The sequence below is a fragment of the Hordeum vulgare genome, chromosome 2H, assembly GCF_904849725.1.
Source record: "Hordeum vulgare subsp. vulgare chromosome 2H, MorexV3_pseudomolecules_assembly, whole genome shotgun sequence".
Lineage (NCBI taxonomy): Eukaryota > Viridiplantae > Streptophyta > Magnoliopsida > Poales > Poaceae > Hordeum > Hordeum vulgare.
The window spans coordinates 382061083-382076074 of record NC_058519.1 but is presented as its reverse complement, the minus strand read 5'-3'; the positions used below and the strand labels follow the sequence as shown (position 1 = coordinate 382076074).

The 14992-nt window shown below is 44.9% G+C and overlaps 1 protein-coding gene across 1 annotated transcript; it reads left to right on the top strand.

The window, feature by feature from the left end:
- Positions 1-9378: 9378 nt before the first annotated feature.
- Positions 9379-13572, top strand: LOC123426361 (probable LRR receptor-like serine/threonine-protein kinase RPK1). Its single transcript, XM_045110172.1, has 2 exons — positions 9379-11962; positions 13150-13572. Exon 1 carries the CDS (start codon positions 9746-9748, stop codon positions 11942-11944), a length of 2199 nt encoding a protein of 732 aa, XP_044966107.1. The 5' UTR covers positions 9379-9745; the 3' UTR covers positions 11945-11962; positions 13150-13572.
- Positions 13573-14992: the final 1420 nt, after the last annotated feature.

Genomic DNA, 14992 nt, shown 5'->3' with positions numbered 1-14992 from the left:
CATTCTAGTGTTGCATGATCCAAATCTACTAACTCAAGTCCGATCATCACGTGAGTTGAGTATAGTTTAAATGGCGAACATCTCCATGTTGATCATATCAACTATATGATTGATGCTCGACCTTTCGGTCTCTTGTGTTACGAGGCCATGTTTGTACATGCTAGGCTCATCAAGTTTAACCCGAGTGTTCCGCGTGTGCAACTGTTTTGCATCCATTGTATGTGAACGTTGAGTCTATCACACCCGATCATCACGTGGTGTCTCGAAACGACAAACTGTCGCAATGGTGCACAGTCGGGGAGAACACAATTTTATCTTGAAATTTTAGTGAGGGATCACCTTATAATGCTATCATCGTTCTAAGCAAAATAAGGTGCGTAAAAGGATTAACATCACATGCAAATCATAAGTCACATGATATGGCCATGAACTTGTGCTTCTTGATCTCCATCACCAACGCACCGACATGATCTCCATCGTCACCGGAGCCGCACCATGATCTCCATCATCGTGCTGCCATCAAGGTTGTCGTGCTATCTATGCTATTACTACTAAAGCTACTACCTAGCGATATAGTAAAAGCATGTACAAGCACAAACGTTAGTTTAAAGACAACCATATGGCTCCTGTCGGTTGTCGTAGCATCGACGTGCAAGTCGATATTTAACTATTACAGTATGATCATCTCATACATCCAATATATCATATCATGTCTTTGTCCATATCACATCACATGCATACCCTGCAAAAACAAGTTAGACGTCCTCTAATTTGTTGTTGCAATTTTTACGTGGCTGCTATGGGTATCTAGTATGATCACATCTTACTTACGCAAAGCCACAACGGTGATATGCAAATTGCTATTTAACCTTCTTCAAGGACCGCCTTGGTCAAATCCAATTCAACTAATTAAAGTTGAAGAACACAGACACCCGCCAGTCATCTTTATGCAACAAGTTGCATGCCAGTCGATGAAATCGGTGTCTCGTAAGCGTACGAGTAAAGTTGGTCCAGGCCGCTTCAATCCAACAATACCACTGAATTAAGAAAATACTAAGGAGGGCAGCAAATTGAACATCAACACCAACAAACTCTTTTGTGTTCTAGTCGAGATATCATCTATGAATGAACCTAGCTCATGATGCCACTATTGGGGAACGTCGCATGGGAAATAAAAAATTTCCTACGCACACGCAATACCTATCCATGGTGATGATCATCTACGAGAGGGGAGAGTGCATCTACATACCCTTGTAGATTGCTAAGCGGAAGCGTACATAACGCGGTTGATGCAGTGGAACATCTTCGCGATCCAAATCACAGCCCGTCCCACGATCTCATCACGATCCGTCCTGCAATCCCATCACGATCCATCCCGACCGAGTGCCGAACGGACGGCACCTCCGCGGTCAGCACAATACAACTCGATGACGATCTCCTCCTTCTTGATCCAGCAAGAAGGGTGAAGAGGTAGATGAGTTCTCCAGCACGGCGGCATGGTGGTGGTGGTGGTGGAGCTATTCCAGCAGGGCTTCGCCTAAGCACCGCTGAAACTAGACTAGGAGAGAGAGGGCAGCACGTGGCTGTTTTTCTGTGTCTCAAAAACCCTCAATACCTCTAGTATATATAGGAGGGAGGGAGGGAGGGGAGGAGGCAGCCTCAAAACCCTCAAGGTTTGGCCGAAATTGGGGGTGGAGGAGTCCTACTCCAATCCTACTATGAGTAGGATTCCTCTTTTCCACTTGGAAACCCTTTCCACCTTTTCCACCTTTGGGTTTTTTGCCTCGCAAACCTCATGGGCCTTACTGGGAGCTTATGTCAGCCCACTAGGAGCTGGTTTGTATCCTCCCACAGCCCAAAAGGCCCCTCACGACGTGACACCCCTCCCGATGGTCCCCGGTACCCTCCCGGCACTCCCGGTACACTACCGATGAGCCCGAAACTTTTTCGGTGACCAAAACAGGACTTCCTATATATCAATCTTTACCTCCGGAGCTCCTCGTGACGTCCAGAATCTCATCCGGGACTCCAAACAACTTTCGGTTACCAACACCTATAACTCAACTATACCGAAATGTCACCGAACTTTCAGTGTGCAGACCCCGCGGGTTTGAGAACTATGCAGACATGACCGAGACACCTCTACGGTCAATAACCAATAGCGGGACCTGGAGGCCCATATTGGCTCCTACATATTCTATGAAGATCTTTATCGGTTGAACCTCTATGTCAAGGATTCAGTTAATCCCGTATGTTGTTCCCTTTGTCCTTCAGTATGTTACTTGCCCGAGGTTCGATCCTCGGTTTCTCTATACCTAGTTCAATCTCGTCATCGACAAGTCTATTTACTCGTTCTGTAATACAAGATCTCCTGGCTAACTCCTTAGTCACATTCCTTGCAAGGCTTATTGTGATGTTGTATTACCGAGTGGGCCCCGGGATACCTCTATGTCATACATAGTGACAAATCCTAGTCTCGATTCACGGCAACCCAACAGACACCTTCGGAGATACCTGTAGAGCACCTTTATAGTCACCCGGTTACGTTGCGACGTTTGATATACATAAGGTATTCCTCCAGTGTCCGAGAGTTGCATGATCTCATGGTCATAGGAACAGATACATTGACATGCAGAAAACAGTAGCAATAAAATGACACGATCATATGCTACGTTTATAGTTTGGGTCTTGTCCATCACATCATTCTCCTAATGATGTGATCCCGTTATCAAGTGACAACACTTGTCTATGGCTAGGAAACCTTAACCATCTTTGATCAATGAGCTAGTCAACTAGAGGCTTACTAGGGACAATGTTTTGTCTATGTATCCACACATGTATTTTAGTTTCCAATCAATACAATTATAGCATGGATAATAAACGATTATCATGAACAAGGAAATATAATAATAACCAATTTATTATTGCCTCTAGGGCATATTTCCAACAAATTCTACCAAGAAGAAGAAGAAGGGCAAGACGACGAAGGCAAGAGGGCTCGCTTTCTCAAGATATGAGAACATCTTGTTGGTCAAATCTTGGTTGAACACAACATTGGATCCAATAAATAGCATCAAGCAAAAGGGGAACGCGTATTGGGAGAAGATTTGGAAGGACTATCTTGAACGAAAGGAGTATGTGGAGCCGCATCCTATCGTGAGCACCCGCAATATGGCACCTCTCCAACATCATTGGGGATCGTTCTAGGATAAGTGAACAAGTACGTCGTTTACTACTCACAAGTGACCAAACGGTCTCAAAGTGGGATGGGAGTGACAACTCATGTAAGCTCGATTTCCTCATCTTATTGTCATTTCAAAATGTTGGTGTGTTTTTTATTCTTGTGCTCATAGTTATGTTGTATGCTAGTTGGCGGTGGCGGACACTTTGTATCACGAGACCGAGAAGAGGCCATTTGCTTTGAGCCATTGTTGACTCTTATTAGATGGCAAGCTAAAGTGCCAACAAGTTATGGCCGACCTCAAGGTCAAAAAGAAGATGAATGATGGCTCAAGCTCCCACCAATCCATTGGGTTGGACGTTGATGATGACGATGTTGTCTTCACCAGAGGAAAAGCTATCGTGCCACAGGATAACCGCCTACTCATGGGAACTAAGTGGAAGAAGGCAATGATCACCCATGACGTCGCTGCTACAAAAATATCGTCCACATGGACGAACATTTTTTCGGCAAGGGAGAGCAAGAAAGAGGAGAGGTACAAGTTTATGTTGGATGCGCAAAGGGAGAGGATGGAATGGGATCGGACGAGGACGGAGAGGCGGCTTGAAATTGAGGGGGAGAAGATTGAGTTGGAGAAGCAAGAGGCGGTGATCAAATGGGAACTCTAGAAGGCCAAGACATTTGGAGATACTGAGCTCGAGAAGGAGAGGTTGCAACTCTCACGCGACGCCGAGGATGCAAAAATCATGCTCGCGGATGAATCCACTTGGGATGAACATGCCAAAAAATGGCTTGTGGACAGGAAGAAGGAGATCAACGACTGTAGAGCATTGGAGGCGACCAGGGCGGCTACGACAGCGGCAACGGAGCACGCGGCCAGGATGCAGGTAGTGGAGGCAGCCCGGATGCATGCGACGATTGTTGCGAGGATAGAGATGGAGGAGGCACCCCGATGCATGCGGAGATGGAGGTCGAGGCAGAGCAGGACGCATGGACGAACTCGTCTGGCCAGTGATCCGACGACACTTTTCGGTTGGACATTGATTTCATTTTGACATGTCCATTTCGTTGAACTATGATATTGTTTCCTTCTGTTTAAAACTGTTGATTTCGGATAATTTGTATCGGATGATCGACGTGCATGGCTTTATATGGATTCGAGAGTCCGAATATGAGATATGTGGATGCACAGAGCGAAATATGACGGGCCGTCCGGATACGTTTGCAGATGTGCTCGGGTGTGTCCGCGGGCGTATAGGGGATGAATTTGCCTAGTCCGGCTCTAGATACTTTACCTCTCATGTGAATAAGGGGGGGGGGGTAAAAATAAGCATATTAAAAATGCTTGAAAGTTTAAATATCAGGAGCCTATTTCTTATTATGTTCCTTTCTACATAACATGTAGTTGGGACTGAAAAAAAAGAGGAAATGCATCGAGGAAAGAACATCTATACACTAATACAACCACACTAGCACGTTAATTCACACTCTAGCTAAGGCAAGAGTTTGCTATCGCCAATCTCTATTGCTTTTATATCTCGGAAACGTTTGGAGCCGGCCGAACCGGCTGAACCGTTCGGCCGGTCGCGCGCGACCCGCACGGATGGCTGGTCGTGTGATGCAGTATTTTTTTGTCTAGATTTATTGTAACTCGCGTTTAAATTTGCTATAAATGTTTTTTATTTGTTAAAGTTTGTTTATTAAAAAAGTTGCATCCACATTTGATTGTAACCCAAGTTCATCAGTATTTTTCGCTATAACTGGCGTTTGATTTTTGCTATAACTGATGTTAATTTTTGTTACAACCGGTATCAATTTTTGCTACAACCGTTTACTAAAAAAGCTGCATACACGTTCGTCAGAGTTGCAATCCGAGTTCAATGGATTGTTTTGCTACAACCCACATTTTTATTTTGCTACCACGCATCATCAGCGTCGTTTTTTTGCAACAACCATATTTTTACTGCATCCGTGGCCGAAATTTACTACACTGTTGCTTATTTTTGTTTCGATTGATGATTTTTGCTATACGGACATATCTGACATTCAAACCAGATTCGATCTGATGGATCGGGCGGCTCGCGTGTGGTGGCCGAAAGTTTCGGCCGACGCGCTGACGCAGAGCACTGCCCTTTATATCTTCTAGCCACTATTGTTAATACACACTCTTAACTAATGCTTCATCCTTTTATGTTAAAACCTTATGTGCACCTTGTCACGTTGTTTTCCACATCACCTTTTTTGACGAAAAAGAGGATATCCCACGGCCTCTTTTTTTTCTTTCTATTTAGTTGACTGTCTATTGTTGTGGGGCTGCGCATGATCCTTCCATGTTGAAGCAAACTGAGTGTATGTTGATATGGATGGCCCATGGGCAAAATATGGCCTGGGTCAGTGGGCTGGCCACACATCGGCAACTAATTAAGGTTACATATTTTTCATAAACACATTTGACATAATAAACCTTACATAATATTCTTACACAAAACACAATCCAACGCTGAAGGAGCGATTTTTCATGATCTATTACTTTTGTCGAGTAGATTAGATTCTTGAGTACTTTTTATTTGCGGGGTAGATTTTTGAGTAGATGTTTATCATGTACTTTTGAAAAAAATGTTTTAGTTATTTGAGCCCACATGAGAAGGGGGGGTGGTGGTGAAGAATGAGGTTGCAGACACGCCATCAGCCACGAAAGTAGTGAATGCGGTGGATTGGTGCTACTTTCGATCGTTGAGGCAAAAACTTCCGGCCCAACAATATCAGCGCCAAATACGATGGGTGCTAGGAGCATGCGTCAATGTTAGCACCCGAAGCAGTTTGCCCTTATGGTATGGCCAATGTTTTTTTTTAAACATGGATGTATCTATAGCCAAAGGTGCAACGTCGTGTAAAAAAATGCAATGCAGAAACCTAGCAAAGTATAGTTACCAGATAAACCACATGACGACTGTGGTTAGGTATTTGAAAATTAAATATGTGGTTAGGTATTTGAAAATTAAATATGAAACGAAATAGTCACAAATCTAACAGCAGGGTCAGTTATTGCCACTGTCATCACCAGTTAAATTTGCAAAAAAGTGTATTTTTCCAAAAATATAACCAAGAAAGGTACTAGGCTATGAATAGAAATCAAAGTGGGGAATATTCATCAAAAATTAATAAGCAAAGCCATCTGATTCTCGCAGTCTAGCCCCTTCGGTTTTCTCTAATCACTCCCGAGTCATCGTCGCTTCGTCTTTTTAATGATGCCAAACCTTCATTATCCGGTCCATTCCATTTCCACACCGACTCCACAACCTCTCCTCCCAAAGCCACGGCCTCGTCGACGACTAGTCGGAGATGGTCTCCCATCGCCGGAGAATACTCTGCTTCACAACCATTGCCACCTTATTTCTCCTACACCATATTGCCACCTTATTCCTCCTCCACCATACTACCTGGCCCTGGATCGGTCCATGACTCCTCCACCATATTGCCTGGCCCCTGGATTGGTCCAGCGTCGAGAAGACCACCGCTTGTCGGCGGCACCAACTCAATAACAACTCCTCATAGTGGGGTTGGCCGACTTCGAGTGATTCGCCCCTCTCCAAGGGAAGGATGGGTAGTGCAAGGCAGAGTCCATAGCCAATCGTCGATGCTAGGCGGAGGCGGCCGAGCGTCTGCACTAGACAAAGGCAACTAAACGGCGAGTGCGCTGCGAGAAATGGACATGGATGTAAAGACGCCTTGCAGGCCTTCCACCATTGGAAGGACGACAAGGGCGACATTTCCGGTAATGACGAGGATGACGGCCCATGCGACGACACGGACGATGGCACGGTCAACAGCACGGACGACAACAGAGATCCTTATAGTAAAGACGGTCATGCCTACAAGGCCACCTTCCAATACATTGCTTAGTTTAGTTTCTTTTTCCACGAATACGCAAAGGTTACACATCTTTTCATTGATAGAAGAAAAGAACTAGCATGGGATTACAACTGTTTACAAGACCATGTACGCATGAGGCATGGCAGAAAGTTTAGGAGCATAACACACTAGGTGGTTGCTCAGCCCTCAAAAACAAAGCTAGAAACTAAGTGTGGGAAAGGATGTTTTGGATCCTTGTGACGTCCGCCTTTACCCAAAGGCGCGCCTCGTCTTTGATGGTGTCGGAGAGGAGGGATATCGATGGCCGGTCACCGTCGAAGATGCATCTGTTGCGGTGCTTTTAGAGGCACCACGCGATCTGTATCCGTGTTGATACCATTCATTTGATGACTAGCGTTGGAGTTGTCCTTACTCATAACTTTTTTCTCTCCATTCAACGAGAAAAATGAACGACTACGTCATCGCGGCTACAGCGAACGACAATTGTCTCCTATTACTGTCTAGAGCGGTGGCCACCTCTTTCGGTTGGAAGGTTTGTACCATCTTATGGCACGTGTCGTCCGACACACATCAAATGGACCCTACGTGGACACTTGGAGACCCACCTGTCAAACATCGCGCCGACTCGTTCATCTGAATTCCTGACTCTCAACAGAAAGGGAAACACACAAGTGCCTATTTTGTCTTTTTAAAAGCGTCTGGCTACCCTCTTGTTCTTTTATGGTGGCATGCAGAAGAGATATACACTTGGGCTGCGCTCATGTGCCATGCGGGCCCCAACATGACAACGTTCAACACACGAGAGAGAAGCTACTATGGCCCACACTTGGAAAGCAAAAGACCCTTTCCTGGAAACTTCCTTTTGTCAGTTTTTATTTTTTTTACACCACCCCCTCCTTCACCCTTTCTTCTTCTTGCTTCTTTATTTACACTTTTCTTCCCAACAACCAACACCAAAAAAGGTTGTTGATTCCAGATTAGTCAAGATAACAACTGTGGGAGTAACTTATATCAGACCATACACATTACAAAATTATTTTTCTTCCCAGTTTTTTTTAACAAAGTCCACTATATATAGAAATGTAATATCAAAAAGGGAACAGCAAAAATGGACAACTACTGGTCGTGTGACATATTTGTCTCTCAATTGTCATGTGGGGCCACGCGACCTGTGCCCGGCATGCATTGTCACTCCAGTCCAAGTTTCATTGCTTCCTTCTGGTTCCACCGATTTACGACCATGACCAGAATTGAAAATCTTGCACTAATGCTGCATATCTTTTTCATAAATGATCGAACCCTTTCGTTTGTTTCTTTTTTGTCTGTGTAGATGCCTAATTATTAATGGGTGGTCTGAGTTGGTTAATAATATTTAGATGCCTACAAATTATTTTTTGGAAACTTCAGGGAGTGGATTTTAATTTGCACCTCTGCTTCTTATATTTACTTCCCCAAAAGTGCATTCGAGAGTTTAAAACATCAGGAGCCTATTTCTTAATTATTATCTTTCCTTTTTACATAACACGTGAAGCTGGGACTGTAAACAAGGAAAATGCATTGGAGAAAGAACATATTTACACTAATACAACCACACTACCATGTTAATACTCACTCGGTAACTAAGGCAAGAGTTTACTATTGCCAATCTCTATTGCTTTTGGATCTCTATCGTTCCATCATATATATGCCTCATCCTTGTCACGCCGTTTTTCACTTTACTTTTTTTCCCTCTATTTTCCTCCCATGTTGGAGTAGACTAACAGTATGTTGAAATGGTTGCCCGCTGAGCAAAATTTAGCATGGGGCCAATGGGGTGGCCACACATCGGCAACCAAGTAAGGATACATTTCTTTTAGGTAAACACATTTGACATGATAAACTTACATAATCTTCTTAAACAAAACATAATTCAACGATGATGGAGCAGTTTTCACGATCTATTATTTTTGTGGAGTAGATTAGATTCTTGACTAGTTGATTACCGGTATTTTTCTAAAAGGTTTACTTATTTGAGCCAGCATAAGAAGAACCGAGTAAGAGGAGTGAAGAATGAGGTTGCTGAGACGCCATCGGCCGCGAAAATAGCGAATGTGGTGGGTTGGCGCTACTTTCGGCCGTTGAGAGGAAACTTTCGGCCCAATAATATTGGCGCCAAATACGACGGGCCGCTAGCAGTATGCGTCGATATTAGCACCCACGACGATTCGACATATGGTTGGGCCTAAGTTTTTCAAAAACACGAACGTATCTATAAGTTCGCGCCAAAAGATGCACCACGTCTAAGAAAATGTACCATAAAAATATAGCAAAGTATAGTTACCAAATAAACTGCATGTCGAACGTGGTTAGGTATTTCAAAATCAGATATGAAACACACAATCACAAAGTCGGCTATTGTCACCGTCACCAGCAGTTAATTTTGCAAAACAAATGTATTCTTTCAAAAATATAACCAAGAAAGGTACCAGGCTATGAATAGAAATCAACGTGGGGGAACATTCAGAAATTAATCAAGAAAAGCCATCCGATTCTCGCAGTTTAGCCCCTTCGGTTTTCTATTATCACTCCAAACTCGTCGTCGCTTCGCCTTTTTAATGATGCCAAGCCTTCACTATCCAGCCCATTCGATTTTCACACTGACTCCACAGCCTCTGCTCCCACAGCCAGGGCCTCGTCGGCGACTAGTCGGAGATGGCCTCCCAACGCCAGATAACACTCTGCTTCACAACCATTGCCACCTTATTCCTCCTCCACCATATCGCCGCCGCTTCCTCCTCGCTATCGCTAGTCCAAGAACATGACAGGTCGGCGCTCCTCCAACTCAAGAACGGACTCTCCTCCGGCTCCGGCGACGTCCCCGGCTACTGGTCACCGGAGCCAGGCGTTCAACACTGCTCCTGGAAGGAGGTGAGGTGCGACATGCGGTCCCGTGTCGTCGCCCTCTCTCTCCCTTCCCAACCCAGCCGGCGCCTCGCCGGGGTGTTGTCACCGGCGGTGGCCAGCCTCACCGAGATCAAAGTACTTTCTCTACCCTCCCGAGGGCTCCGAGGAGAGATACCCGGTGAGCTATGGCGGCTGCAGAACCTGGAGGTGCTCAACCTCGCGGGCAACTCCCTCCGCGGCTCCCTTCCGGCCATCTTCCCCGACGGGCTGCAGAGTTTGGACCTTTCCGGCAACCAGCTCTCCGGGAGAATCCCTCCTGGTCTCGGGAAATGCTCGAATCTCCGGCGGCTCCGGTTATCTTCCAATTCGCTGGATGGTTTCATCGCTCCGCAGATTGGGAAGCTTGCCGAGCTGCGGGTGTTGGAGTTATCCGGGAACAGGCTAACCGGTGGCGTACCGCCGGAGGTCCGGCATTGCAGTTACCTTGTCAGGATGGACCTCAGCAGAAATTTTCTCCATGGGCAAGTGCCTTCTTCCATTCTCAAGGAGCTCAAGAAGTTGAGGTTTCTGTCATTAGCTGGGAACAGTTTCAGTGGTGAGATACCATCCGGTCTGGGTCAGCTGAGATCACTGAGGGTGCTAAATTTGTCCTCAAATCCTCTGATATCAGGAGTGCTTCCCATTGATCTCGTGGCACTGAGAAATCACACCGTTCTACTCCTTGACAACAATCTGCTCACTGGGAAGGTTTCTGCTCCGATGTCATCACCTCAAATGGCTGAGATTTCCTCAGTAACAGCTGATAGTTCAGGGGTAGGTCCAGCACCCCACTCTGCTGAAGTATTTACGGTCATCCCCCAACTCAAAAGCACATGGGTACTTACCGAGGCAAACCGAGGAACACCGCCTGATGACAGCGGCAATGGTGGTCATTTGAAGACCATAGAGATTGTTGCAATAGCTTTGGTGTTAGTCGTCATTGTTGCTCTTTTAGTTGTGACCACAATATACATTTTCAAAAGGAGACGGACCCCGAGGCAAGCAAGACGCTCTGGCACTCGCACTGGTACTGGCACAAGCACTAGAAAGGAGGTGAAGGTTTTTGATGGTGTCGACATTGGAGCTCCCCTAACTTACGAGGCAATTGTTCGAGCCACCGGAAATTTTAACGCAAGCAACTGCATCGGCAGTGGCGGCTTTGGCGCCACATATAGAGCTGAGATTGCACCTGGGGTTTTGGTGGCAATAAAGAGGCTTTCTATTGGGAGGCAACACGGTTCCAAGCAGTTCCAAGCAGAAGTTGAAACCCTTGGGCGCTGTCGCCATCCTAATCTTGTCACTCTCATCGGGTTCCATGTCAGTGACCAAGAGACATTCCTCATATACAACTATTTGCCAGGTGGAAACTTGGAAAGGTTCATACAAGAGAGAACTAAGAGGCAAATTAGTTGGAGGGTGCTCCACAAAATTGCTCTGGATATTGCTCATGCTCTTGCTTTCATGCATGATGAGTGCTCCCCCCGCATTCTGCACCGAGATGTTAAGCCGAGCAACATATTGCTCGACAATGACTTCAATGCATACCTCTCTGATTTTGGATTAGCAAAACTTCTTCGCAACTCACAAACTCATACAACCACAAGTGTTGCTGGTACTTTTGGTTATGTCGCGCCCGAGTATGCAATGACATGCCGTGTGTCTGATAAAGCAGATGTTTATAGCTATGGGGTTCTGCTTCTTGAACTCATCTCGGATAAGAAAGTACTGGATCCATCATTTTCTCCATATGGAAATGGTTTCAACATTATTAGCTGGGCAAATATGCTAATACAAAGTGGTAGAGTTTGCGAGTTCTTCGTTGAGGGCTTGTGGAATAAGGCCCCACATGATGACCTGGTTGAGATCATTAACCTGGGGGTCTTGTGCACTGTGGAGTCTCTTTCTTCTAGGCCCAAAATAAAGCATGTTGTTCGACGTCTAAGAGAACTCCGTCCGCCGTCTTACTAGGAGAGAACAAGAATGAAGGTAAGAAGCACTTACATGAACTATTTTATTCACTTCTTATCCATGGGCATTAAGTTAGTTTACTTTGGATAGATTGGATGCTTAATTGCTTATACCTATGTTGATGTGATATAATCATATAATACTGAAAGGAAAGTTTCAGTGCTGATTTCCTCTTTTTTTCATCAACAGTGTGAATGTGTACTTCTACTTTTTATGCTTATACCATCATACAATGTTGATTCCTGTGCCAGTATGCAGTGTTCTATGGTTTGCGTCAGTTTTAACAAGCAGAGCACATTTCCTTCTCATTGTTCATAAATGTGTTATATTACTAAAACCGCACAACCTTAGCCTGTACAGGTGTGAATAATCTCTATGGTCTTCTTTTCTTTTGGGCTTCAATAGTATTGTGCCATACTTAGACTCTTGGGGAACTAACACCCATATGGGGAAAATTGCCTACATACCCAAGTATGGAGAAAATTAAAGTATACAGATAGTGTATGGTGCCAACCAAACATGATGTTTATGTGGAAAATCCCTTGCGTAGTTGTCTTGGTATGTTGATTCAGCTTCTGAGTGAAACACTGACATATACAGGTTAAATTTGACCATCCAATAGTTGAAGTATTTTGCTGTACTATACTTCTTCCCTCATCGAATTCTGCAAATAAAATTCAGGCTGCCCTATGTGTTGACTGGAGAAAGAAGCAGGTTTCGATCACAACCATTTGTTTCTCAAAGCAGATGGCTGTGCAAGAAATTGACATAATACCCTGTCGCTTCTTGGTAATGCGGTAGAGAGAGAAGGCTGGTAGAAAAACTGATGGATTGACTAGTGCATAATTTGGTATGCAGAAATTATTTTTTGAAAATGAAGTGTCAGTGGTGGCACTTCTGAAAAGGAAACATCTTTGGTAGTCACACCTAGAAAATAGACTTTTTTGGTTGTGTTTTTCAGCTGCACATAATTAGTCATCATTGTGGTAAATATTTTCCACGTTATTCAAGGGAAATCTCACTTTAAACCTGAACATACCTGACTGTCGAAATCATTTGATGGTTCAGCATAAGATGGATGCTCACTTCAAAATAATTGTTTCTCTGGTTTCATTAATGTTGCATCCAGATAGAGATACTCATGGTTATGTTTATTAGAGACTGTGATGCCGTCCTTACTGACATGTGCCGTTTCTTGTATGCAGTTCACCAGGGCTTGTGGCGCAGTGGTCGTCTGTTGAGCAGAGCAGCGATTTGAGAACAAGATGCACATATGCCTTCAGCCCTGTGTTATAGGAACACCATTAGTATAGTTAGCAGGTAGGGATGCAAATTTGAAATCTTGAGAGTACCCTCGGACCCTCCTTAGTTCAACCAAATGACTTCTGAAAAGTTAGTTCATTTAGTTGAACTGAGGAGGGTGGAGAGTACCCTAAAGGTTCCAAACTTGCAAGCCTATTAGCAGGGTCATAAGACTTTTTTTTTCTTCCTTTGTGGTTGTGGTGAGAAGAGGACTAAACATGTTTACTCCCCCGACCGCCAAATTAACATCGTCCGGTTGTTATCGAATTTGCTGTTTGTTAAATGTGCGGTGCAACCAGGCTTTAAAAAATTGCAGGGATGGAAAATATGAGTGCCAGCCGGTGCCTTGCTGAACTGAAAGGTCTTGGTTCTGATGGTCTTGTCTCAGGCACAGGCAGTCACGCTTGTGGACATGAACAACAAGGTAAATGAATTGGTCGGGTCCAGGTGGAAACGAACGATTTAGTCCAGAAAAAAAGTTGCAAAAGGTGAAAGTGGCACGTAGACTTTGGTTACTGCTGTACCAGCAGTCCAAATAAGACTATACTGTAGGTGGGGTTGGGGGGGGGGGGGGGGGGGGGGGGGGGAATTACCCGATGCTGAGGAGGCATATCGTCGAACAGTTCACTGCGTAGGAGTAGTCCAGCACTCCAGCTTGTGTACTGTGTGCCGCGCGTGGAGAAGCGGAGACCCAGCCGGAGACGAGGCCGTCGTCGTGTACGGGCACACAGAGGGACTGGCCTGATCTGGGCTGCGCCAAGTCTAAGGGCAGCACCAGTCGATCGACGTCTGACTTCCAACTGAGCATCAATTGTTTCCAGAGCAACGCCGCAGCCCAGACAGCAGGGATTGAAACGCAATTTGGGTCTGCCGAAGGTAGTTGGCTGGATAACATCCGGCAAATTTGATCATGTATCGATGATAGGATCTGGAGTATGATTCATGGTTCGTCAGAGAAGAACTTGGTTTGTGCAGGCGAACGTTTGTTGGGAGGGGTTGGCATTTCGAACGATTTTGCTCACAATTTAAGTTGTGAGGGGATGTCAACTTTTTCAGAACTACTTCATCTGTTTCTAAATATAAGACTTTTTAGTGATTTTATCATAGACTACGATGTATATAGATATAGTTTAGAGTGTAGATTTATTCATTTTGCCGTGACAGTTTTTTCAGAAAGAATGCATTTTTTTTTAAATTGGCCACCGTTTGATCTTGCCGAGCAACTAAAATGTTAGGAAAATGTGTTTGCTTGACACTCCTTCCCATCTGACGTTCACGAGATAACGTTACCGTTGTGCAATGATCATTTGAAAAAGGAATCTCCCTTATTGATGATTACGCAAAAGGCTGAGAAGTTTATTAACAGTTTAGAGCATCTTTACCCGTTCGCCCCCCCAAGGCTTATCGCCTTCTGGGGGTTAACCTGCGATATTTTCGCCGTGTGGGGGCTTTGGTTCCGGGCGTCGTCCCAAGTTCGTCCCCTAGCCGTCGATTTCAACACAAATTCGATCCAAATTCAACGAAAATTACTCAATTTTAGTCGAAATATAGGAAGTTTCATTCATATTTACACAAATTTAAAAACATACATAAAAAACTAAAAAAATACGTCGTTGTCGTCCCGAACCTAGTTCATGCCGAGGAGCTTGTAGAAGGTTGTGTAGTCGTCGTCGCTCGGTGGGTAGTCATCGTTCTTGTTGCAGCCCTTCCCTAGGTCACCGTTGTGGAAGGGCAGGGTTGGCGCGG

Bases quoted from the DNA above. Each gene is read 5' to 3' on its own strand.
- LOC123426361 (XM_045110172.1), top strand. From the start codon at position 9,746: ATGGCCTCCCAACGCCAGATAACACTCTGCTTCACAACCATTGCCACC.